General features: G+C 39.0%; 1 protein-coding gene across 5 annotated transcripts in view; it reads left to right on the plus strand.

The window, feature by feature from the left end:
- The window catches only part of SH3KBP1 (SH3 domain containing kinase binding protein 1), a 224,141-nt gene that overhangs the window by 154,755 nt on the left and 42,947 nt on the right, over positions 1–26,439 (plus strand). For all 5 annotated transcript variants that reach the window (XM_035542036.2, XM_035542038.2, XM_035542037.2 and 2 more), the window contains 2 exons: positions 8,456–8,531; positions 16,445–16,539. In XM_035542036.2, the coding sequence (XP_035397929.1) occupies positions 8,456–8,531; positions 16,445–16,539 (171 nt within the window). The remainder of the gene's footprint in view (positions 1–8,455; positions 8,532–16,444; positions 16,540–26,439) is intronic.

Raw genomic sequence — 26,439 nt, forward strand, 5'->3', positions numbered from 1 at the left:
TTTCTTTTAAAGGAGGTTTTCCGAATTTAAAAAAAAAAAAAAAAAGACAATTATTGTTAGGAAATAAAATGTGAAGAAGTAACAAACTCAGGACCTTCAGGGAATGTGAACATATATAAATTGAATCATCCTGGCTTTCCTTTCTCCCTCCCCTTCTGCTGTATATAATCCTGCACAGGGGAATGCCACAGATAGTACAAGTTTGTCATTTTGTTTTTAGTTTGCCATGAAAATTCAGAACCACATAAATCATTTCCTGTCTGTCCCAATAGTGATTTTTTAGGCCTTCTTTGTACATAATTTCCAAATACTTTTCAACCTAATTAACTAAAGCACCAGTAAATTCTTTCATTAAATATTTTAGGAGTTACTGTTATTTTGAAAAATATAATGGTTTTTAATCAAAGTATCCTGAAATATTTAAATATTTTCATTCTTGTTTTGTTCTTAAGCCTTGGTATAGTTTAAGTAGTTTAACTGATGAGAAGAGGCAGTTTTGCTTCTTTTTTTTTTTTTTTTTAGCTATAAAAAGTATGCCAGAAGAATAGGCATCTGAGAGAGATCAGAAAACAAAGACCCAGCAAAATCATGTTTTGTTCTGAAATTTCCCTTATTTGGGGACCTGTGTGCTGTTTCAGTTGGTTTGTTTACTTTTCTGCTTGCTTGTCTGCTTGGATTCCAGTGTCATGAGCTTCAGTGCATCATGGATACAGCAATTGTAAAATTCTCTGACACTTGGTACTCTATTTCTAGGGCACCAAGTGAATCAAGTGTAGTGTAATGTAATCATAGCCTGTTTAACTCTCTCTGGAAAGAGAATTATAGCATAGTAGCAGGATTTAGACTAAAATGATATTTTTGTCCCCATTTTTGTTCTTTTGTACTCAAGAAATAACATTTGTATTTGGGAAGAATGTATCAGTTTGTAGGTGAACACCAGAAAACATTTTTTTCTCCAGACACTTTGAGTTTTTTTGCATACGCAAACTAATTCCAAAAGCCTTTAACATTCAAGCATGGTGTAGTTGTTGACTACTTCAGTGTTGCTTTCTCTAAAGCCGTGCTGCTGTAGTAGCCAGTTCCCAGAGGGGACCGACATTCATGAACAGTTAGGGGCCTCCTCCTCTTCACTGTTGATTGTTGACTTCAGACAACTTGCTTGCTTTGTCCAGACTTGTTAACTGTGGCAAGAGTCATGCTGCCGGCTGAAATTACACTGGTTTTCAAGAAGATCCAGTGGAATGAAGGCTTTTCTTTTGTTGCTTTGGTAAGACCGGAGTTTTATTTGGAGGGACATCTTTTATGTAGAGGATTGCAGATTTTCTCCAGGTAGAGAAGAATTAAGGTGCCAGCAGTTCATACGCCTCTCACAGCACCTCAATACAGGGTTTTACAACCTTGCCATAGAACAGTAAAATCTTTCACACGTACAATCTCCTTAAACAGAAAAAAAAAAAAAAAAAAGGATTCAAATCTTTACAAAGACATGCTTGAGCTGTAATTCAGGAGACATGTTCATCCAAGTCCAAAAGTGATTTAGTGTAGACATTGGTTGGAAAAAAATGCACTTATGTCTGCTGGAATATGGGCTAAATGTGAAAATCAGTTATTTTCAGATTGTCCAATATGTGGTAATACATCTAACTATTTGTGAAGAAACTAAAGTCATAGAATCATAGAATCATTAAGGTTGGAAAAGACCTTCAAGATCATCTGGTCCAACCGTCCCCCTACCACCAAGGTCACCCACTAAACCATGTCCCTAAGTGCCAGGTCCAACCTTTCCTTAAACACCCACAGGGACGGTGACTCCACCACCTCCCCGGGCAACCCATTCAATAATGGGGCAATAACATGAAATTTAAAAATACTTTAATTGCTTTGTCATCTATGTTCTGTTTAATCTTTGTCAAACATCCTGCTGATAAACTGCTGTGGATGTATGCCACACCTGATCCTGTGGTCACGGTGCCCATTCTTGATGGAAGTATCATCTGGTATGTAGAGCAGTGTACTTGAACATCATTCAGATTTCACCTTTTGAGTGACGTAAAAGCCAGCATTGTTGCAACACCTCCTTGGACTGTCCAAAATGTGATTCGCTGGCCCCATGGACTTACTGAAACACACTCCAAGATGCTTACCAGGCCTTCCTGATGAGCTTGGGCTGGTGTAAGTGAGCTCTGCATCTGAGTTGCACCTTAGGCCTGTGACCGTAAATGTTTCAGTTCTGTCCCAAAAGTTTGTGCAGCTGTTCAGTGAAGCAGATAATATTCAAACTCTCTTTTCTTCTTTCTTCCCCTCTGCAATACTTTTTAATACAGTTCAATCCCCTCCTCTTCCCTCTGCAGACAGGCTAATGCCGTGGCAGTGGCAGCAGCCGAGGCATTAGTCAGCAGCCGAGGGTGGCTCCAGTGGACTTGGCCACCTTGTGTGGGTGGCCTCGGGCAGCGCCAGGGCTGTTCCCTCTCCCTTGCTCCCAGCAAGTGAATTATGAGACGTGCTGCATCCTGCCTGTCTGCTCATACTCAGAGTAAACCTGGAGCAGGGGAATAAAAACATTTTTACTTGCCTGTGCTTGTGACAGTCTGGTCATAATTGAGGGCTTGATGAACACTAATTTCCTGATCCATTCATTCAACTAACCTAGTTTCAAGGAAATTACCCTGTGTTGTGGCTGGAATTTCCTCATAGATTATGTCAATGGACATGCGTGCAGCTTGGGCAACTGCTGCTCTCTATATTAGCTGTGCATCCATTGGGCAGACTGTACCTATCCAGCTGATACCAAAAATACTACTCATTATAGTTCAGGAGCATGTGGATGGTCTTTCTACCAAAGCGTAGGTGGGTAGAAAGTAGGTACAGAGGAAGAAATTATTTTAGACAGCCGAGGCACTCAAATGAGCAGGCTGGTGCATAATCACACGTTACCTAAAGAATTTTTATTTTCTCTATAAAGGCTGCTTAAAATTCCCATTCCCCTCTCTGAAGCACTATGGGGTGACCTTTTAGGAAAACAGTTAACTCTGTCCTTTTGGGAAACCCCAGGATAGTAGCACTTGATCATACTGTCACAGAAAGTATTTCATATGAAGCTGAGTGCTGGTATCATGGGAAAAACTGAAATTCTGGACATTTCTCTTATTTTGTAAGTCTCTGACAAAGTAAGGGCATTTTGACATCTGAAAGCCTCAGTACTTTTTATGTTTGGGCTCATTCAATTCTCTGAATTTCAGGTAGTCCAGGCAGGACATTGATTATGTAAATTAAACACTTGAAACACGTTAGAAATAGAATGATATGACTTCTCCCTCAGAACGCCAACTTTATATGTATTCAGCAGGAGGCTTGTTTATGCTTCTGCTCATCCACAGCTGGAAGAATCCAGTGACTATTTCTTCTTCTTTGCAAAAAAAGACACAGACTGGAGTATCAGAAATACCCTAAGGAATAAAGCTTTTGTATTGTTACTAATAGTGGCCTTGGATTTGCACATGAACCTATATAGATATATGTGTGTGTGTGTATATATATATATATAATTCTGATGCATATAAACAACATTCAGAAATAGTAGCTGAATGTTAAAAGGAAGTATCGTGGTCAAAGAAACAAGGCACAGTTCTTCCCCTGACCTAATCACCAAGGTTTTCTGAAAGGTCTCAAGATCGGTAACTCTCCTCCAATGTATAAAAGCTTCAGTGTGTTTATTTATATTTTCCCTTTTCAAACTGACAAATTATGTTAAGCTTAAAAACATCAGTGTTTCCAGCTCATACAGCCTTTTTTTTTTTAATTTTAGTTTTTATGAATTCATTAATGTCTGATGTCATCCTTAAGAATATCTTCATGGAGCAATATTTTCAAATAGCAGTCCCAAAGGATGAAGACTTCAGTACACTTTCATAACAAATGACAAATCCCAGTGTTGAGTAAATCTTCTTATCATCATTCCTGAGTAAATAAGCTGTTGCTCGGAGAAGCCCATATTTGTTAAGGGAGAGTGAAGATAAGTATATTCCTGCAGAATCAGGAAGTCCTGACCTAGCTGGCGCACAGGTGACAGTTCAATAAGAATTTTCAGATGAAATGTTCTAGAGACACAAGACCTGAATAACAAAGGTAAATAGACAAGTCAGTTTCCAACAACAACTGTAGAAAACCCTGGAATACAATTTTAAAATATCCTGAAGGAGGAAGCTTGAACACAGACCTACCTTTCTTCCTCGGGCCAGGGTTGAATAGTTGTGGGGAAGGGCCGTAGTGCCCTCAAGTGAGAAAAACTGACTTGCATACAGCCCATTACGTGCTCTGCTTTGCCTGTTTTGCTCCCTTCTGTCACAAGGTTTGCCAACGAGCCAAAATACATAAATGAAGGGAAATGAGACTGTTTAGATTACACTGTGACCTCATACAAGAGACTTTGTATGCCACCTCAACCATTTCTGTAGTCACCGTTAATTCAGTGTTGGAGGAAACTGCTCCGCAGTGATAGGGGTTTGCAGTGTACCGCGCTGTCCTCAAGGCCACTTATGTTTGCAGAACCTGTGATTTAATGCTGGGCTATCCTTCCATTGGCTTCAGCAGGTTTTTGACTGGCAGGTTGCTGCTTAAATCTATCTCCTCCCTCTGAATATCTGTACACCAAATCATGGTCGTTATTCATGCTTTTATCAGCTGCTTCTGCAGCGAGAGGACACCTTGTCCCCTTTCATCTTTAGGTTTCACTTTCCAGGCGATTAGAGGGATTTGTGCCTGACAGCTACATGATCTAATTACACTCGCCTTGTAGAAATAGTGGGATTAAGATTCTGTCCATTTTGTTGATGCATTCTGGTGCGTGTTGAGAGTCAGCCTGGCCTTGGAGTCAGGCACGTCTGAACTCAGTTCCTACCATGTGCTTCTTGTGTGACAGAACAGAAGAGTAATTAATGGAGGCTGAACAAGGCTGACTGCCACCACTTAGAAAGGAGATTTATGGGAGTCGGCATACCGGAGGAAGATAGAGGGAAACTGCAACTGGAGTGTCCCTGAAGCACTAGGCTAGAGATACTAAGGTAGAGAAAAATATGCTACTCTCCTTGCTGATGCTGAAACTACTCTGAGGCCAAAAATTCAAGATACACAAGAATATGTGGAGAAAATACTGAACTTGGCTTGGTTTTGCAGCCTGGTGATTAGGACACTGATGGGAAGGAGTTGTTATGGGTGGTCTGGTTCATGCTGCTCATGACTTTTTATTGCAAACATTATTGACAAAATGATAGCTTTCAAAGGAGTTAGATAAGTGGGAAGGAAGTGTTCATGACAGGAGATGCCAAGGGATGGTGGCAGATTTGAGGACCCTGCTGTTGGATTTTGGGTGTCTAAATTCCACAAAAGTCCTTCACCTTCTAAATCTCATTTTGTGTCTGTGGCCCAAAGGAATAAGAACTGCTTGCTTCTTGGGAGTGTTGAGATTTTATTAATGCTGGCTTTATAGTTTGAAATTCTTCCTCTACCAGGCTGATAGGTAGGGATGAATATAGAGAAAAGACAAAGTAATGTGAAAGCTTACTTTCTATATCACTATTTTGCAGCATAAATTAACGTATCTAGGAGGGCTTAGAGGACGTCTTTTTCTGAAATAGAATTGACCTCCTTGTTATGGAAAGGAAGAACAGAGGAAACGGAGGAGGAAAAAATATATTAAGAACTTCAGCTCAACTTGCTTAGCATGTTCTTTGCTTTCACATTGCCCTGCATACCTTCTTTAGAAGTGAAGGAGATTTTCATAAATTATGCTGGGCCTTCAGCTGGAGAAGAGACCAAAACACTCTGTTGTGAACTAGTCCCTGAAAAGAAGTCTCTGTTGTAGAGATGTGTGTTGGTTCAGAAAGAATTTAAGTTGAGCTTGCTTGGTTCTCCTAGCCACTGGTAAATTTGGTAGATATTTGACCTGTATGGGAGTATGAGTGATGTAGAGCAATTGGACAGGCAGAAGGAAACTCTCTGGTTTGTGTGGGAGGAGATGTGTCTGTCTTCCATTTCCTTTTTTTTTTTTTTTTATTAGAAAAATTTGTGACTGTGAAAGTGGTACTTGACCTGGGACTCCCAGCACACAGATCCTTGTTGTATTTGAGCTTTTATCCCTTTAGGGCAGAAACCGTCAGACTTAAAAGATCATAGAGGATTTGGTGGTTTTAGGGTGAGGAAAGTTTACGTGTTTCCTAATAGACAAATGAAGACAAATGAGTAGTACTATATTAAATTTCATGGAGATGCTTTCAGAAAATGTTAATGTTTTTTCCATGCAAATATATGGGTTAGTATAGCCCAACTGAAAATAAGAATAAAACCTTCTTTTGTACAATTTTTATGGAAGAGTAAAGCAGTAAAGTAAATGGAGGAGTCCAGTCAGTAGGTCACAGTGATCGTTCAGCACACTCCATGTGCTCCACCAAGTTTTGCGCTGTTTTGTTCAGGCTCTTTCTGCAGGTGCAGAAGGAGTCGTGTTTTCATCTGCTTTGCTCCCCGTGCTTTTTACCTCCTCTCCTGAACATGCAATGGCTGCTTTCTGACCTGTCTACTAGCTCCGAACAAGCAGCAGCGTTGTTTGAGTGGTGTTCTCCTTTCTGTTCCCAAGGACCAGAACCAAATGAGGTTCCCCATGCTGATGTGTCACCTGTGTGGGCACTCGTTCTGAATGAGCAGATGAATGAATGTGTTCGAGCGTTAGACTTGCATCTGCTTCTGTAAATTAAGAAGTCCTGAATCTCCTTTTACAGTGCAGCATGTAATTTCTACTGGAATACACTAGTTTCTTCCTCCTTTGTCAATGCTTCTTTTGCTGTAATTTTTAGCTGGCTACATTTTAGGTTTCATCCCAAACGCATTCTGTGCTTTATCTGTGCAAATGTCTAGTTGTATCAGATTCTTCATACAACTCTTCCAGTGGAGTTTTCATTGCTTTCCAGCTAGATCTCTCAAGCCAGCTCTTCATCCTCATCCTTCCTGACCTGAAGTTTCTTCAGCACATCCAGCCCATGCTCTTTTCTTGAGTTTTGTTGTCTGCTGATTTGCAGGAGTCTCTCAGCGCTGGTTGTTCTATTACCTCCCTAATGGCTGCGGCAGATAATGCTTCTCACGTGCCATTCCCACCTCAGCAAAGAAGCTGGGAGGCTCTGCAGAGTTTTGTTCTTGATCTCTTTCCTAAGATTTCCCAAACTCGGGACTGTAAGTAGGGTTACAAGCTCATCAGAAGTTCAGTTGTTTCTGCTGCCACCTGCAAGTTAAGCAGCAGCAGGACACTTACGGGTATTGCAATGTATAGTTAATTTCTTACTTGTCAACACAAATTTGATGACTCTGCCTTGTGCACAGCTCTCAAAACTACCCCTCCTCCAGATGTGCTTCCTTTTGCCAGCCTAAAATTCCTGTGTTTGTATTTGGCGTCTTTTTGTAGATAAATTTTGGCACTGTTAGTGTACAAAATGACTAATATGGAGCTCTTCAGAGTCTTCACGAATGTTGAAACTTTTCGGCTACTTAAACTGCTGTACTCCCATTGCCTCTCATACCGGCCAGTGTTTTCTTTATAGTCCTCCAAGAGGTCCTAAGTGCTTTTGGGGCTAAATCTTAGCTGTCTTGCCTCTTAGCTTTTACTCAGAAGGTCACTGGAGTACGGAGCACTTCTTGTGGTGTTTATAAGTACCTTACCAGAAAAGGATGTTGAACTATCGCTCGGGCTTTTAAGTACTCTTATCTGTATAAACAAGTAATAATTTTACTCATTTTGACAACTATATGTGGTTGGGATTTTAAAGCTAGACAGCCTTCTTGACAGGAAGAAAACCAGAGTGAGAGAGGCGATAGCATGGATATAGTTATTGGTGAAGATACATAAAGGAGAATATCAGCAATTTTATTTTGTTGTGGACAGATAGTATTTTTTACTATTCTTTCAGCTTAGATGTCTGAGCTTATTGTAATACTCTGTAAAATAGTTATTTTTGTTTAAAACAAACAAAAATGGGGAACATTTAAAGAGAAGTTGTCAATCTAGAATGACTGAAATGAAAACTCCTGGTATGGAAGGAAATCAAGAGTTTTTTTCCACTCTTCTTTTAGTTTTACTTGTGGCACTGAATGGCACCTTTTTGTATGTAGTTTCATCATATATTCAGTCCACCAATGAAACTGACTTTCCCTTAAAATTGTGGTAAGGTGTTAATGTTTAAAATATTAGTCAAAAATTTTTAAAGGAAAATTAGTGGATCACATTATTATGAATCCTTTATCATTTAAACAAAATGATACCGACAAACCTGAGTATAGTTTAATTTGCCACTGTTTCTTTGCTGTCTTTTTCTACTTCTGTATATTGTATTTCCGTTGCATTTTTTTTTGTTGTCCAACTTCAAACTGAACTTGCAAATTTTAAAGGAGAATAATAATTATTATTTTTTTTCAGAGTGTTGGGAAGAAATTACCTCCATCTACAGCAACTCAGGAGCCAACAAAAATAGAAGTGGACAGCAGAACAAAAAGTAGGTTTCATAGCTTTTTTGTTCTTTGCACTTCATGCTATTAAGCCTCTTTGAAGAAAGCTGAACATTTTTCTTTGGTTTTGGCTAAAAGAGTGTCCTGGTTATATGAAAAGCGAGGATGCAGATGGATATATTTAGGACAAACTTTGAGTAGGTGGTACACAGGCAGAATGCTTTGTTTCACAGAATCCTCTGAATTGTTTTTGCTCTGATAATTCTACCTTGAGTTTTTCTGCCACTAAAAATCAAATTAAATTACATGATCAGCGTTCAACCTTGAGGGCACTTTAGGATTAATCAGAGTTGAGTAAGATCCAACTTCATCTGCTGTAACTTGTAGGTGGGTCATAGAAAAATATCTCTGGTTTCGACTGCCCTTGCTTTCTTCCTCTTTTTTCTTTGTTTATATAGCAGAAATAATTTCTGTGGGTGGTATAGTTTGTATGGAAAAAGAACAGTGTCCAAGAACTTCAGTTTTGTTTTGGTTATTTAGACGCTTAGCAGAACAAAAATGAATAATTAAATCTTCTAGGAAGAAGTCCTAGCAACTCTCAGTGGTGTTCTAGGGAGGTGTTTGTAACTAGCTTGCCAAATCCTTTGATTTTACTTATATACATTTACAACTAAATGTTACCGATTCTGGTAGGAAGCAATAAGAAGGAAGAGAACATAGCCATGTATTATAAAATAAATTGTTTATAATATAAAGTGTGGATTTTTTAGTCCTTCTCCTTCCCCAATGTGTTTATCCTTTTAGATAGTTAACAGACAGTGTTTTGTCTCAAAGCTGAAATACCTACAGACAGAGGAAGGCAAGGATCTGGAGTAGCAGAAGAAGAGAGGCTGACAAAAGCATATGGTAAAGACCATGTTTACCACATGCTTTCAGCTCAGAGTTGCAGAGGTAGCTTAAAACAGCCCAGCGAGTTGCTATCCATTAGCTGCACCACAGTAACTGACTTGCTGTGTCCCCTTGATGTTCACTGGTGACACAAGGCTATTTATGTGAAGCACTGCAAGAGCTCAGTTGCCCAGAGGAAGCAAGAACTTGAAATACTAAAAGTCATGCAAACTTGTACCTAGAGCAAAGCTCCAGAGTGAATATGCTTTGGAGTCATCTTTCCCAACCTGCAGCTCGAGCAGGTTAAGTTGGCCTACGTGCAGGTGCCATCAGAAGGGGTGATCCCGTGGACTTTCCCACCTGCAGCACTAATGCTTGTGTGGTGAGCCAGGCTGGGGAACAGCTGCTTCTTCCCATATCAGCTCTTTCTTCTGGCAGCTGAAACTGCTCACTAAGTCACATCCCAGGGTACTGGGGCTTTATACTTTTACCATGTATAAACAAATGTGAAAACTCTTCTGAAGAAGGGTTGGAGAACTGTACCTTCCACCGTGACATATTTTGTCCCTCCCTCTTGGGCTTCAGCTGATTCCACTTTTGCCTGAGATGGTGGGGCTCTAGGCTTGCTTAGAACTTTTAATTGCAGTGCTAAACAGATAAGGTGCTGTTTTCCAAAGGAGTGGCAAGAGATACAAGATCCACAGATTCAGCTGAGTGTGGAGAGGGGGTTCTTGGGTATGTGATTTGTATTCCCTTGGGATTCCTGCCAGAGATGTATGCTGGAAGCAAGAGAGATTGCATTGATAGACGAGTAATGCAGTTTTTCATTTCCCACCTGTTTCTTTCCATGACTGATGCTGTTATTCCTTATTCTTTACTGGATTTAAAACAAAGCAAAACAAACAAAACAAAACAACAAATAAAAACAACAACAAACAAAACAACAACAACAAAAACCACGCTGTGGAATAGCTTGTGTAGCCAGGAAATGGGGAGCAGCACCACCTTCCTTCTCTGCACAGGAGGGCTTCAGCATGGGGCGATGATGGTTGCTGACTCTCCCCATGTCTCAATAGATGAGTCTGTTTTTTTTTTTTTTTTCTATACCTTTCTTGATATGGTGGGAGAGTGTCTGGCAGCAGGGGACTTATTGTGCATGCTGTTTGCTCCCGTGGTACATGTGAGATGGCCTAAGTTCTGCAATGGGTTGAGCTGGTCAGAGCAGAGTTGGAACAGTGCGTTCTGTAGGTACATCTCCCAACAGTATGCTGTGTACATTTCCCTAATAAAAGGCCTCAAGATTTCAGGGAATAAACAGGTGACTCTTCAAGGCCAAAGAGAAGACAGAAGAACTTTTACTCAAAGAGAAAATACAGTGAAAGCCCAAAGGCTTAGAGCTTGAGTGGTCCCTTGGAAAACAAAAAAGGAAAGGGAATATCACTAACCTTTTAGGAATGAAAGAATGCATTTTTGAATAGAAGAGGGAATATTTGTTTGCTTTAGGCTTGTGGTTACACAGACTTCTAGGGGACTTATTCTGCTGTCGAATTTTCAACTGTCTTATGTATCTGGGATGACATAGGCATGCTCGCATGTATTTATAAGTATATATACGTATACATAAGTATAAATACAAAAATCTGTGGGGTGAGATTTTTTTTTCTTTTTCCTATGAAGTAGCTTGCTTTCAGTTTAAGTGTCTTTCGGTGGAAAGGCTGTATTATACAAAATATTTATCAATTTTCAAGTAGCTCTGATGGATTCTGAAATTCAGCAAAGCGCAAACATTCACGGTGATTGACAGAGCTATTGTGGATTACTGAGGTTGCAAAAACGGAGTTTTAGTAAGCATATGGCAAAAAAAGCAAAGGCAGTAAGTCATGAAGTACAGTGACCGTGGTACTTAATTTGATTACTCATTCACTGATTATTTACAGTTCCTGTTAACCTATTACATAATAGGAATACCCAAATCCTAGCAAGCCACTAATCTTTTTTTGCTTGATGGTAGGAAGAGTATAAAGAGTATCCAAATCTGGATTAATGAGGCCCTAATTAATTCTTTGTTGTTGTTGTTGTATTTTATGAGGTGGTGTTTTGATAGTTTGAGTCTGATGAAGTTCTATGAAAGTATTTTTTTGGTGCAATCCATTTATGAGTCTTGAGGTCAATGATTAATAATAAAACCAAATTCTGCTGAGTGCATTGGTTTTTTGTTTTTGTTTTTTTAACTTGGTTCTTTTTCTTTCCATCTGTTTTGTGGGTTTGGTAGCTATGTTGTAATTCTTCACTAGACTTCGTAGGTTTTATTCAATTTCAGAAAGCTTTTTTATGAGCAGTAGTTAAAAAGAGGAAGATTAAGCTCAAGAAGCGCTAATTTAATGCTGCTTTTTTTCTTGCAGCATTAGTGTGTGTGTCCATATTGATTGTTGTACCATTTAGACTTCAATGATTAAGCCTCAGAAATCAAGTATATGGGGTCGTTGTTTGTTTTACTAAAAAAAAAAGTATCTATGAATTTCTGAAAAGTTAGACAGGTGAATCCAGAGCCCAGTAGTTGGATTATTTGAGATGGAGGAAATCTTGCCATGGGGCAGAATAGACGTTGCCTAACAAGAAGGAAGCAGCAGCAGAAGTAAGCAGAGGAACCTGTGTTATGCTAGCTCGAGAAAAGGAAATTCCAGAGTCACTGTCCCCTGTGAAATTTAAGCTTGAAGGTTTGTACGTCTGCAGACCGTTGTCTTCATTGTCACAGTTTAGCCTAAGAGTCTGTCAGGAGAACAAATAGAAGGGGCATCCTTTTAAAATGAGCAGTATCTGCTGAAACAGTAAATGGAGTTTGCTCAGTTCTGGTTTGGACAGTATAGTATTTAACCAGCCTCTCAAAGGAATGCATATCAAACCACGGGATTCTGTGGGTGAAATACAGTGCTTGCAACAGCCTAGGTAATGAAGCAGCTGTATTCTGTAGGAAGGCTCTCTCTTGCTGCCTTTTTCCCTCTTTGAGGCAATGGTGTTTTTTGTTTTTTGTTTAGTTTAGTTTTGTTTTGTTTTCTGGGGGCTTGAGGCTATATCAAATAGGCCACATTTTAAACACAGGACTGACTGTGAGACATAAGGTGTTGCATGTTAACCATCCCCCTAAATCATCCATTTCTTTTTAGAAGATAGTTTGTGATAGCTTGTTTAATGTTTGGAGGGGTCCTAAGCCTTTTCCCTCAATGAAGCATGGGCAGTGACAGGCAACTCATAGTAAGTATCTAGTTCCTTGTTGCTGTTGTCTCTTGCAGCTTCTGAGCTATGACGATGATGCTTGGAAGGGTAGTTGTGTTTCACCATGGGCCCTTAGGGGACTGTCAGAGAAGCTAGCAATGGCTTTGCTTTTCCTTCCAAAGAACAGGATTACAAGGGATGTAGGCAGAGAAAGTGCTTGCTGATGTGTCATCATTGTACCTAGCCTCGATCAAAAATCCCAGGAGGCACTCATGGATGCGTATCTTCAAATGGGATTGTACCCAGCCCAAGCCCTCTCAGTTTAGAATGTGTCAGGCCAGAAGTGAAACATCTTGCATTAGATCCAACTTGCTTGATATTTAAGACATATGGCAAGGTTCATCTGCTCACTCAGTTCCTTGGGAAATGTCCATCGTATAAGGCAGGTTGCTTTCTGTTGCCTGGGAGGAGCTGCAAGTATGCAGGGAGAGACTCTGTGGGCTGAAAGAGTAAATTGTAGTTGGATTAATAACTAGGACTGGAAAGCTCATGAATATCATCTTTTCTCCTCCCTTAGTGTTTCCAAGATGTCTGCTGCTGGGGGCTTATGGGGAGGTATATTTTAAAAACATGTTTTCAGGTCAAGGGAAGGAAAGAGAGGCTTCTGGAAGAACCATCTGCGATTTATAAACCCAGCCTTGAATGTCAAATGTAAAACTGGGATTTATCATCCACAGTTAAGGGATGCATAATATTGGCATTTTAGTCTAAAGCTTTAATTTGTCTTAAGCCTATTTACCAGGCTTGTAAGAGGATATATTATTTTGACCTTTAGGGTTTTGTTTTGTTTTTCACTAGGAAAGCCCCCTAAATTCAGAAAGTTCCAGCTTGGTCTCTGCTGTGTTTGAACTTAGTATTGCCTTTTATCTTTTTTTTCCTTCCTATCTAAACATAACTGCTGAAATTATGTACCTTTATATCCTCTTGCTATATTGAGCTCTGCTGAGTAAGGACAATTTTAGTACATTATTGACATAGCCTATTAGATTTTTCTCTTCTTTTATTAATCTGATTTGAAACGTTCATATTATTTTGAGTCCTGTTTGGTTTTGGTTTTACTTACTTAAATCGTGTTGGCCTACCATTCCCATAAGAGAAGTCCGAAAGCTGACTTTGTCCAGTCACTTACACTGTTTCAAATCCGTCAGTGCTCTTGAGACCTAGCTCTGTCGCAGTGTGATCCAGACGGTCCTCACCAGGCAGGGGAACATATTGATTTAGTATATGTCAATGTGAAGCACACTGCAGGAATCCAGCCTCCTACTGCACATAAACTGTTTTTTTTTTTTTCCATGGCTGTGCCTTTAGCCCTGCGTTCTTGTGCCAGCCTTCAGAGCACAGGGCAGCTGTGAGCATCCTCCAGCTCCCTGTCACAACAGTTGTCTCCTGGCTTTGTATGGACTGCATCAGCATTCGCCTGAGCCTAAGACCTGTTTTTTCATGAGTCATTTTTCTCTAGTTTAATTCCTTGTTTCTTTGCTATCTGGATATTAAAAAAAAAAGAAAAAAAAAGTGAAATAAAATAAAAAGGCAAGGAAAAGGAAGAAAAAACGCAAGAGCTTGGTGTGGAGAACAGAAAGGTCATGGGAGAAATGGTCATGGTACCATTTCTCAGTACCAAAACTACAAGATAAAGATTCATAGCCATTTCCTATATAGAATCGTAGAATCATTAAGGTTGGAAAAGGCCTCCAAGATCATCAAGTCCAACCATGCCCCTGCCATCGACCATGAGTTCTTCAGTCAGTCTTGCTGCTTTTGACAGCCACTTACTATGGGATTCACTCGTGTATCTACTTTTAAAGGAAAAGTTTAAAAAAAGAAAAAGAAGAAAGGGAGCAACTACTTATCTGATTATTGACTGACTTTTTCAGATGCTGAAACCACAGTCTTCTGTTCACTCTGTCTGTGGATGTCTTCATCCTAGTCCAAATTTGCAGTCTTCAAATAGCAAAGAGGAGCCGAGGGAGTTTTGCCTATTGTAGGATTCAGGAGACACGGGCACACTGGCCACCTGCTGTTGAAAGCATTCTTTAACTTCACATGCGTGGGATTCATGCACACCTCGGGCGAGAGCTGCACCACAGACGTCCTTTCAGAACAGTACAGTTCCTGTGGGGTCACGGCCGCTGCTCTCTGGTGATGAGCTGTGCATGGTGCTCGGCTCCCCACTGAATGTGGAGATGGTACGGTTATGTGATGGTGCGCTTAGTCAAGAGAGGAACGATTTGCGTAGTTGAGAATGGACGTTCAGGAGGGATACTCCTTGGGGCCAGGTGGTGGTTGCCTCCAAGAACCCAGCCTGGTTTCTGTTCTGGTCTGTATCACAAAAAAGAGATGCTAAGCCTGTACCCAGTAACCAGAGGCTTCACAAAGTGTGCAGCACTCAGCTTCTGTAGTACACTATTATGTCTACATCATCTTTGCACTAATTCACTGAATCCATTATTTAGCAAAGCTGTTTTTTAGGATGGGAATACTCTTCAAACAGGGAAGCAAAAAAGGGCAAAACAAAACACAAAGCCATGATTATTTAAGGTAGCATACTCTGTGAAGTGTAAAAATGTTCTGAATCTCATTGGTTTCTCTTACATGCTGCTCTACATCTACCTGACCTAAGTTGGTGTGTGTCAACCTCCCTGCAGCTTGCACATAAAATGTTATTATGCTGGCCTGAAGGCAGGATAGTGAGCAGGGGAAACATACCAACTGGGTCCGTGAAGAGTGATCCAAACCCTTCCTTCCAGACTGCAGCAAACTAGCAATTAGACATCCCTTTTACTTTCTGAAATGAGTTGTGATGTGGTGGTCAGAGGTCATCAAAACCGAGACATTTAAGTGAGGTGAAGACTTCTACAAAGTCACATGTGCTTCTACAAAGGGTCCGGTAATTTCTGTGAGCATTTCTTTGATCTTTTTTAACCTGCTGTCTTAGAATATCACATACCTTTATACATTATTTAACAGCTGGAATGCACATTCCCTTTTATCTGTAAGACACATTGACATACTTGTCTGTTGCACAGCAACACGTTGTAACTTCTTTTCATGACAACTGCTTTTTAAGATTTCTGAGGAGTGCTGGCTGCTGTGTTTTCCAGATGAAAGTTGAGATGATGCCCGTATTTATAGACAGTAAATGGAAAAGGGAAGAGGAAACTTTAGACTAATATTCAAAAATCTTGTATGCTGAGTGCACAGAAGGCTTAGTTATGAGTGCCTTTGCAGTTATCAATGTATTATTTATTATTTTGTCATCTGTGTAGATTCAGAAATGCTTGTTTTCTTGCACACCAGGGGATAGATAAGCTCTGTCAACCTACTAGCTCCTTTATACTTCCAATTTGTGTGATCTGTTTGAAGGCTATACCAGTGGAAGTATTGAAGCGAGTGTCAAACACAGGCTTACTCTAAGGAAAATGGTTTGTGGCAGGTTGTGGTCTGGAGCCATTCTGTTTGAGATAATCACAGACTCACAGCATGGCTGAGGCTGGCAGGGCCCTTTGGAGGTCACCTGCTCCAAGCCCTGCCCAAGCAGGGACACCCAGAGCAGGCTGCACAGGCCCAGGCCCAGGCGGCTTTTGGAGATCTCCAGGGAGCGAGACGTTGGGAGACAATGCTTCTGGGGTTACAGAACTGACTCCGTGAGGGACATCCTTGGGAATTCTCATCAGCGTGGAGTTCTTTAAATATGAGAGCATGCAGAGACAGCTGTGGAACATTTTACAAAGATTTTCACCCTTGGATAAGCAGTTTTTATACATTGATAATTTATCACATTAAATGTTCTTCCTTTCAGCCAAGGAGTATTGCAAAGTGATATTTCCATACGAAGCACAGAATGATGATGAACTCACAATCCGAGAAGGTGACGTCGTCACACTTATCAGTAAGGTAAAAAGAATATTTTTTTTCCTATAAGCAGGGATGCAGTTTTTAAAATTCAATTACCATAAAATTCCTATGTGTGCCTTTAACAGCATCCTTCTTAAAATAATGCTATTTTAGCAATGAAACATTAAATGGATTTCATAAAGTCCTACAGATCTCTCTTCCTCTTGTGCTTTAGAGCCTTACCTCGATAAGATTGTGTGAAGAACAGTAGACATACTCTTGAGTTTATGAATTTATACAATTAATTTTAGTTTGAATGTATTGACACAGCAAAAATTGATTGACAGAGCTAAATTGATTCCTGTAACAAACATAAAATACTAGAGAACATAATGGAAGATTCAAGAAAGTAGCAGCTTTGAACATCTCTGTTAGGTGTGCAAATTGTCTTTATTGTAGAGATTGTGAATTAGAACTTTTGGTTTGATGGAGATGATGTGTGTAAATTAGTTGAAAGAACTCCTATTTAAAATGTTGCTGTCCTTAACGCTACCATAAAGCAGAAAATCTGCACAGATTTTATACAGAAATGAAATTAAATCATTTAAGACCCCAGTGTTCTTTTCTTAAAAATTACTAGAAATTGTTCAAGATTAGAAATGGAAGACTGGTGTCAAGATGTATACTAAACCTCTAAAAATTGTGTGTGGTGTCTAGTCAAATAAATAACTTACAGCAATAAGATGTTGACCAAACTTTTTTTTTTTGGTGGAAAACTTGTACAACATTATAGTTTAGCAGAACTTAATTTCCTGCTTTTGCTTAAAGACCACAGTTTGTTTAAACGCTTTTGACTTCTGGACATACAAGTATTTGGGAAAAAGGTAGAAAATGGAAGAGGCTGTGGATTTCATGCGCTTTAATGAAAGCAAAAGCACAAATTCTATAACTGACAAGTTTCATAAGAAATTGTTACTTAACTTAGTAATTAAAAATAACTGGGGGGGGGGAAGAGGGGGAAGGGAAATGTATCTATGGCAGTGTTCATTCTGGTTTAAGCTGTTTACAAATTCAGAGGACATCTTCTTTGTCCTGAAGAATATACATGGAAAAACAATCAGACATTGGTAGGAAAATAAATTGTGAATTTAATAAACAGTTTGTCGTGTTAAATATCCTTTAATGGGTACTGAAGCCTAACAATATCAACATCTTTCTTACAAGCTTCACTGCAGTGATCTTAATTTGGATGGAAGGGATAGGCCTTCAAACTGAAAAACTCATACATGTCTACAGCATGGGTGTATATGAACGTATTTCTCATCTGTTTTTTTTCTCATGTCTCCATTTTTCCCCTCCAGTATTTATTAGAATTACAAAATCAAAACAAAACACCACAACACCACAGTTGCCAAATGAGTCCAGCCTAGCCGTCCTTCTTAAATTCCACTACTCTACAAAAATTGTCTTCTTTAGTGATGCAGCTACTAGATTTGCTGTGCTCGATCTGAATCTTGCATACCAGGATTCATTCCTTGTGCACGTTGATTTGCTATTTTTAGTTATTGAAAATGTCACTACTTTTGTTTCACGTAAATTAAAGGTAATTAAAATGAGTTAATGCTGTCATAAAGCTGTTGTTTCTGGTGTTTAGTAAAATACTTTTAATTTTACTTTTTGTGGCTTTTACAGTCAATCTAGCGCTTGCCCCCAGTGAATTTTTGTTTAGCCTGTCTTGAAAGTTGTTTGGCTTTGCCTGATTTAAAACGTTCTCGTGTAATTATTTAACAGTGTCCCTGAGCATGGAAATGGCTTTTAAAAAGTTGTTCCCGTCCACTTCATGCTTTATTGACCATGTGGATTTAACTCCCTGAGATGGCTGGTCTCCATGTGGGGATGTGTTCTTCACTATAGCATAGAGATAAAGAGACAACTACTTTGCTGAGTTTTCAAAGTGAGACAGTATTTGCTTACTTTTTTTTCCATTCTCTTCTTACTGCTTCTGTGCCAACAACAGAAGAGTTTTTTTTTTTTTTTTTTTTTCTTTTCTAGTACCTGAGCTGGTGATTTGACTGAATTGATCAGTTTTCCCAAATACACAGTCAGAAGTTGGTATGTTTTTTAGTATGTCCCATTGCCTTTCTGCTCTATACTCTGATGGTATCAAGCCACCACAGACTTTTTTTTTCTTCTTCTCCATTTTCTGTGGTGTATCACATGTCCATGAACAATTACATAAAACCATTCCTCTAGAGCAAGGTGCATCTCAGTGCAAAAAGGCTTGGCGTTTCCCTTGGATGCTTTTTTTGCTTCATCCGAACTAATCTGAGGTGCTGAGGAAGCAGTGTTTAACAACTACTCGCTTTGCAGATCCTTTTGTGGTTTGCAGAACTCATTGCAGACAGGCTTGTGGGTATTTTTCATCTATTTTTAATACATAGTTTAAAATACAGAATTTGGAGTCAAGGTCTTTCCCATAGAGTTCTGAAAACCATGGGGTCTCCTCTATGCTCTTACCATGGAAAAGAGCAATTTTATTTTAGTGCAAGTCTTCTCAAGCAGGTGTTTTAACAAAAATGTTGTTGCTTTAGCAAGCAACAACAGTCAGCCTCACCCTTCTGCCCAGTAATGGCCTCTGCCAGAGAGCTGCCTCTCACCCAGAATTCCCATCCCTGTGCTTACAGCGTCTTCTCCATAACCAGAGTTAGTGATCCATACTGACTAAGGGGAATTAAATAGAAATGTACTTCTGCACTTCAGCTTGAGCACTTCAGAAACTATTACCATGGTTTCGCATTGCCATCAGATGACAGTTTCTTTTAATCTATTTGCGAGAAAGTGATTTGCAGGGGTTGTTTTCTATGCGAGACAGCATTAGACAAAATTTATTCTTCCGAATTACCTAGATGCAAAGAGAGAAGATTGCTACTTTTAAAGAAATAGATGGGGGTAGCACTTCCTAAAACCCCAGATGCATTGTCATTTTCTTGAGCTCACTAAAACCAGAACGTAGTAAGACTTCTCAGCATGAGAAGTGCCTCCTGAGGTTAGTCTGTTTTCACACAGATTGATAGGAATATTGAAGACTCACAATTTTAAATTGTACTGAATTTGTATTTATTCAAAAAAGAAAACATTTGGTGAGAACGTGTGGAAGTGGCTGAAGTAATAAGAAGTGAGTCACAACAGAATGGGAGAGAAAGCTTATGGGAAGTACACAAAATGCATTGCAAGAACCTTAAATGCAGAAAGATGAGATAGCACGCAGTATGTAGGAAGAGGAAGGTGGATGAGTTAATTGAGCTAAATCGTAAGCTATGAGGAGAGCGTGTGTGTTCATGAGCATGTGAGAATGTGTGTCTGAGGAAGCTGTTACTCTAGTGTTCATCTTAAAAAAATAAATAAATTGTAGAAAGAATTATAGAGGAGTGGTATGAGTAAACGCAAAATTCAAAACCATTTTAAGAGTACCTCTGCAGTTGAAAGGGATGAAATTACATCAGATTTCACTCTTTTTTTTTAGCTAAATCAGTTATAAAAGTCCCTTTTCAAGACCTCCAAGTATCCACTTAAAATAAAGAAGAAACTGTTACAGGTTTTTGGTTTGTTTGTTTGCTTGCTTGCTTGTTTTTGTCCAGGCCTTTGCAGAATCTATTTCAAGTTCTTCCTCTGTTTTGATGCGTAGTTAGATATTGAATCAAAAGAAGATCAGGTCTTCCATGCAGGCCTTTATGATAGGAGAATTTGAAAATCTGAATTATTTAGTGAAGTAGCCAAAGAATGTTTTGAACAGATTTGCTGAATCACAAGTGATTTCCCTAGTCACTTGAAGAGCGTGCTGGTTGGTTTTATTAAAAAACTTACGGGAGTCAGAAGAGGCTGATCATTTTCCTGGCAACAGGTTGCATATTGTAGGAGATGTAAGGACAAGAACACCATTGTGGCTGACCAATAGCCAGAAACAATTGCCAATTAAACAACATATTGAGTCATTTTTCAATGAATTGAATAGGCCTAAATCACCAAAAAAAATACCCGATGAGATACAAACATATGGTAGTAACAGTTATTTCCTTATAGGTGAAAATTTACGTGGAATTAAGAAGAACAAAAGGAGAAATTAATGACTTCGCATAAATGTATTCTAAAAAATTCTGGAAAGGTTTTTCTCTCTGCCTTCTCAGTGAAGTAAATGCCTTTGTACATGCATAGAAAAAGTTTTATTTATTACATACTGGTAGTGCGGGTGGGCAAATTATAGTCCTTTAATTTCTTCATGCACAATATTTAAAGATAAGAGATGAGAAAATATTGTTCAGAATTCTAGAGGAAGGTAAAAACTTCATCCTGAAGGCAATAAAACAGCAGACTTGGGAGCTTTTCTTTACAGCTAAGGGGTCTAAGAAAAATGCACTTTTTGAAGAAAGAGAAAAAAAAAACAAAATACAGTAATTTTACAGTTAAGGTGATTGTTGTACAAATAATTGTGGATACATTTCCATTCATAAGCTGAAAAGAGGTGAATGGCAAGAGGCCATGAGATAGTTACTGTAGGGTATTCTTTATAATATCAAATATTTGTGTTCTTTAGGTAATTTTTTAGCAGCTTCAAAATGTTCCTGACAGCATTTGGATAAATACGAGAACACAGGTAGTGACTGCACTGTGCAACCAAAAGAGAGTGGCAAACGGGTGTTTCATTATACTCAAATATTGATTTAGGAGATTGTATTTGTAATAAATAGAGTTGCTTTTAAACAACAGAAGATTCACGTGACATTTTCAACTGTCATCTTGGAAGTCTTTTGGGATTTTTCATTCCAGCAATTTTAGGCACAACTACTGTAGGCTACTTTCCAGTCTTAATAGAGACTCCTAATGTAAACACTACAGATTTCTTAGCAGCTCTAATAAATTCTGAAAAAATGTGCAAGATTTGAGTGGCATATAGAAAATGACCTTTGTGAGAAATCGATAGCAATAGCTAAATAATTTCAGAGCAAATACATCAAGAGCTCACTGGCAGCTCTGCACTCATTTGAAAGCAGTTTTACTTGCAAGACTGTGAAAGATTTCATTTCACTGCATCAATCTACCTGAGCTCTAGGCAGTAAAGACTGCTTTGTTCCCGGGAATGAAAGTAGTCTGGATAAATAAAATAAAATACTTCAAAAATCATCGCAAGGTTGAAAGCTGACAATAATAGAAGAGTATCCTCACCTGAACTCTTCCCATCGGAGTAGGAGTAGTGGAGGGCAATATCAGTGGCAGTTCAGTTAATTCTGAGTTGCTATGGTGTTGACACTGATAGGTGTCAACACATCAGCTGGATCATCAAAACCGTCTGAAGAATTGATGATGTGAAAGAGAGCAAGAGTGACTTACAGCCTCCCCAAATCTTCGTAACATTTTTCAGATAGTACTTGGAACGTTGGGGTATTGGTATCATGAAAGACACTATAGAGTAATGCCCATCATTAGGGAGAGACTTACACGGCAACTTTTTCTGCTTTAGGTATTTATTGGCAATCCAATTTGTAGTGCTTAATGTTGTGTTCAGGAGAAAAGAGCCATAAATCAGTTTTTGCAAAGATAGTATTTGCATGTGGTGGTGATCATTTGCCTTAATGTGAGATTTGCAAGTTTGGTGGTTCAAAATGCTGTACATTTAATGAGTCAGGTAAAATCAAGTGTTAAGTTAAACAAGTACAGGCAAGCAGAAGGGTATAAGGAAACAATGAAATGTAATTCAGCCCTACCAGCCTCTTTCATAATGTCCTATTTTCACTGTTACAGTGGCTACTCTGGGTTTGTTCCTGTCAGAGCATGAAATCTATTCTTGTGCAGAGAGCCTAGCGTTTTCCAATTCTTCGTGTAGTCTTCAGGTATTTAATTTCACCCCCACTTTATTTATAGTCAGTTTCCCAAGCAGGGACCTTTTGACAAAACAATTCTCCTGGTTTTGTCCCTTACAACATGAATAAATGCTCATCCTGGTCCAGAAGGTAATTGTCCAGAGCACTTTCTTTAGCTGAGAGATTGCCAACGATAACTTGACTGGGTAGGGCTGTGAAGGAAAACAGCTGCTCTGACGGATGCAGGAGGCTCCTAAAGGGATGAAATTAGTAAGTGCTATTTACGAGAGTCTTGCCAGTTCGTTGAGGCCATGAGCAGGGGAAGGAGCAGGAACCGGCCAGTGTGCTAGAGGAGGGTGATAGCTGATACTTAATTGAGCATTTTACTAGATTATGGTGTCTCTACGGGGAAACCTGACTGTTCCCTGGGTTTGTGTATCATTTGTGTATCATTTTTTTTCTCGTTGCTTTTAATTGCAAACAGCACACACATATTTGACAACCCTTGGTTATAGAAATATATGTACAAATGAGAGGGTTTTTAGTTTTTCTTTCTGTATATGTAAATAAGTAGATAGCAACACTGATTTTTCCATAGTAAGATGAAATTTTCATTATTTTCTACTGGATGGGTTAAAAAAAAGTGATAAGATTTGAAGTAATTAGAAATAAAGCTGCGTGTCTAAGAAGACAGAAATTTTCAAAGCTGAAAACGTGGTAGCTTCAGGTTGTGTCTTTCAAAAGAGGAGAAGAAGGCAGTCCTATTTCAGGGTAGACACTTGGGTAATTTTATTTTTTCCTTGACTGACAGATGAAAATTTCTATTTCATTTTTAGAAATGAGTTTGCTAATATAGCAATACAAATAAAAAATAAAATAAATCAGGTTACGCAGGGGAAAATGCATGGTGTGATTTAATAAAAGTAATAAAAATGGCTTTCTGTCAAAGCAGCACAGTGGACTTTTGTTGTCACTAAATATTTTGGTCACACAGATGCCCTCAGTTGGAGCTTTAGTACAAGATATTTTGAGGATTTGTAACTTTTGCAACAATCCTGCATACAGAAACCGAAAGGAGTAAGGTGGATGAACATCAAATAACGTCCAGCTTTAAGAAAGCTTTTATGATCTTGTGTCTTTAAAGACTAGCATGTAAGCAATAAAGGTGCTTGCTCCTTACCTTTAGAAACAGGTGTTTGCCTCAGAGAGAACAACACCTGAAGAGATCTCAATGCATGCCCTTCCTGTTGTTCCTGAGACAACCATGAATTATTCAACACATTTTCGGTCAGACCTAACAGCCATACCACATCTGCTTTCTGTTCCTTGCCCCTTACACTGTGCTCAGCACCAGTTTCTCCCCCAAGACATCCCTCCCCCTCAGCTGATTAAGGAATCTGCTTGTACCAAAGCTGCTGATTTCCTACAGGAAATTATTTTGCGAAGTGTGCATGGTGAGGGTGCAATCTGACATGATTAATGGTAGGCTGCTGCTGAAAGGGACGGGTCTTCTTCTTCCCTTTGCCCTTGCATCTGGCTGCTTTGGTCACTGGACACGCAGGCACAGATGAGTTGGAATGGGTCATAAGATTTGAATCTAATGCGAATAAGACAGTTGGGAACTTTTGCTGGGTTTCAGGTCGTGGTGCCATGTGGGATGGTAGCTGGGCTAAGTCCTGCACAATGAGGCCCTTTTGACATGCTGCTAACATGTGTGGCAAGTGTTTGGGGTCATTGTGTGGAAGTGTGAACGTTTCCTCATGTGAGTTATATAAAATTTGTAGAGATGCTAATGGTCGCCTAAATAAGTTCACTATCTAAAATGATTCGATATACTCAGTGAGTTATAGGGAAAACAGACTGTGAGTAGTTGTTCTCTTATTTTTCTTCTTGCCTGAACCTTGTCCTTGACCAAGATTTTTAAATGCTTAAAATAAATTCTTAACACTTATTCATATCTTGCAGCCTTTCTTCGATGCTGTGTTTAAAAATGGAGCATTAAGTAAGGTCAGTGTAGAGACCTTACTTAAGGGCTGACAATATGTTTAATAAGATACCAGGTGCAGATAACAGTTCACTGGTATCTTTAGAAATATTACTGAAACACTAATTTTTGAGCTGAACATGTAAATCAACTACGAAGCTAGAGATTATTGCTGGGGAGCAACCAGCACTTAAATGTTCTTGTTAGTATATATATATATTTTTTTCTATAAGTATGCACTGACGTTCTTTCTTCCTATTCTTGTTATCAATGATTGCAGTGCTACAGCAGTGTTTTCAAAGGAAGGGCTTGTATTGTTCCTCAAAAGTACCACATTTGAATTTTGACAAATGGAAGTTCATGCCAAGCTATGTAGGTGAAGTGACAGGATCCCCCATGCCACGTAATGCTTCGAGATTTGCATCATCTAAAAAGAGGTTTATTTGTTAGCATTTTTTAATACAGCCAAGCTAATCTGAAAAGGTGACATATTTTAAGATTAAAAGGGAGAGAAATTTTTTCTGCCCTGTGCTTATGAAAGATATCACTGACATACCAAGGCGTCTGGAAAACTGTGATTATTGCTCACAATGCAGGCGTTAAACTCACTGCTTAGATTCATCCTTTCTTTCATCCTGTGTGTTGGGTTCACATACTGGCTTGATGGTTTTATCTCAAATCCAACCTTGTCAGAATAAGGAGAATTATTTAAAGGGAAAGTAAATATGCACATACAGTGCCAAGTAATTAATGATGATAATTATGACCCTGGATCTAAGATGTCTTCGGTGTAAGTAGTAATGGCATTAAATTAATACTTCAAATGATTTGTTCAATGGTTTTCTAATCTTTCTAAATGCAAAAATATAATTATATAAATATTTTATCTTGGCTTATCAGAGTATCAGAGGTATGTATTTTGTCTGTTACTAGCACCACCTTTCATGTTTGTGGTAGCTAATTTAGTTTTATTTTGAGTATTGGAGGGCCAGAGTTTTATGACCTGGCTCATATTTATTTCTCCGTGATATTCTGCTGACTGAACATTGCAAGTGAAGTGAATCCCCAGAAGATATTGTTTTGTTCAATGAGCGGTGTAATTTTTTCTGTTTGCACAAATATTTCATCAAAGCAATTCAGCTTTGTTACTGATTAAACTATTTACTCACAGAGTTTAAAGTCGAAAGGTTAGATCTAGCCTAAAATAGGTTTAACAGCCAAAATATATCTGGTCTGTTGGATGCTCTGCTCTGAGGTCCTGTATATTGCAGGTCATTCTTTATTCTCAGCCAATTTCTCCTTTGCAGAGTCCAACAACTCAGGCCAATTCTTGGACAGAATATGTCTCCTAGAGAGGTATCTTCTTGTTGGGCTTTCCAGTAAAAACCACTGTCTGGAAAGACAGTGTAACCACTGCTGAAATAATGTCTAATTTTTGACAGTCTCTTCCATTTCCTTCCGTACGATGTTGACACGCTAAATTCTTAGTAGAGCCTTAGAGCTTATGGATACAAATAAATTCTCCTGTTCGAAGCTTTAAAAGATGCAACTGCCCTTACCATATGTACAGTTCCCTGCTGGTTGGGCAGGAGAGCTGGCAGGAGCTGGGAAGGATTTGGATCTTCTGGGGCGCAGGCTGAGGACCTGAGCAGAATAAATTGCTTTGGATTATGGGCCAAACAGAGTCAGACTGGGAGATTTCTTCTCGTCCTTTTCTCCCAGTATTTCATAATCTATGAGTATTTGGGAGAAAGTGCATATGAGGGGGAAATGGGTGCTCTCCAGGACTGCCTCAGCAGATTAATTTATTGTCTGTTGGACTGTCTCTCTCAAGTAAATGATCTTGGATTGGGTAGATGTTGAGCGATTCATTCTGCCATATTGCCAAATTTTAAAATAATATTTCTGTTTAGGAGTACTTAGTTACTAACCAGATGCTTTAAATCATAGCCAGGTTCAAAAATATCTAACAAACTGTTGCATGATACTGTAAGGTCTTATTCCTGGTAACAGAGTTTAGTAAATAACAAAGCTTGATCATATTCCCATACAGTCTTAGGTAGCAGCACAAGGTGGGTGTAATGTAAGACTCAGGAGAGATGCTTTCCTTCACTCACAAGT

Source organism: Cygnus atratus, chromosome 1 (genome assembly GCF_013377495.2).
Source record: "Cygnus atratus isolate AKBS03 ecotype Queensland, Australia chromosome 1, CAtr_DNAZoo_HiC_assembly, whole genome shotgun sequence".
Taxonomy (NCBI): Eukaryota; Metazoa; Chordata; class Aves; order Anseriformes; family Anatidae; genus Cygnus; species Cygnus atratus.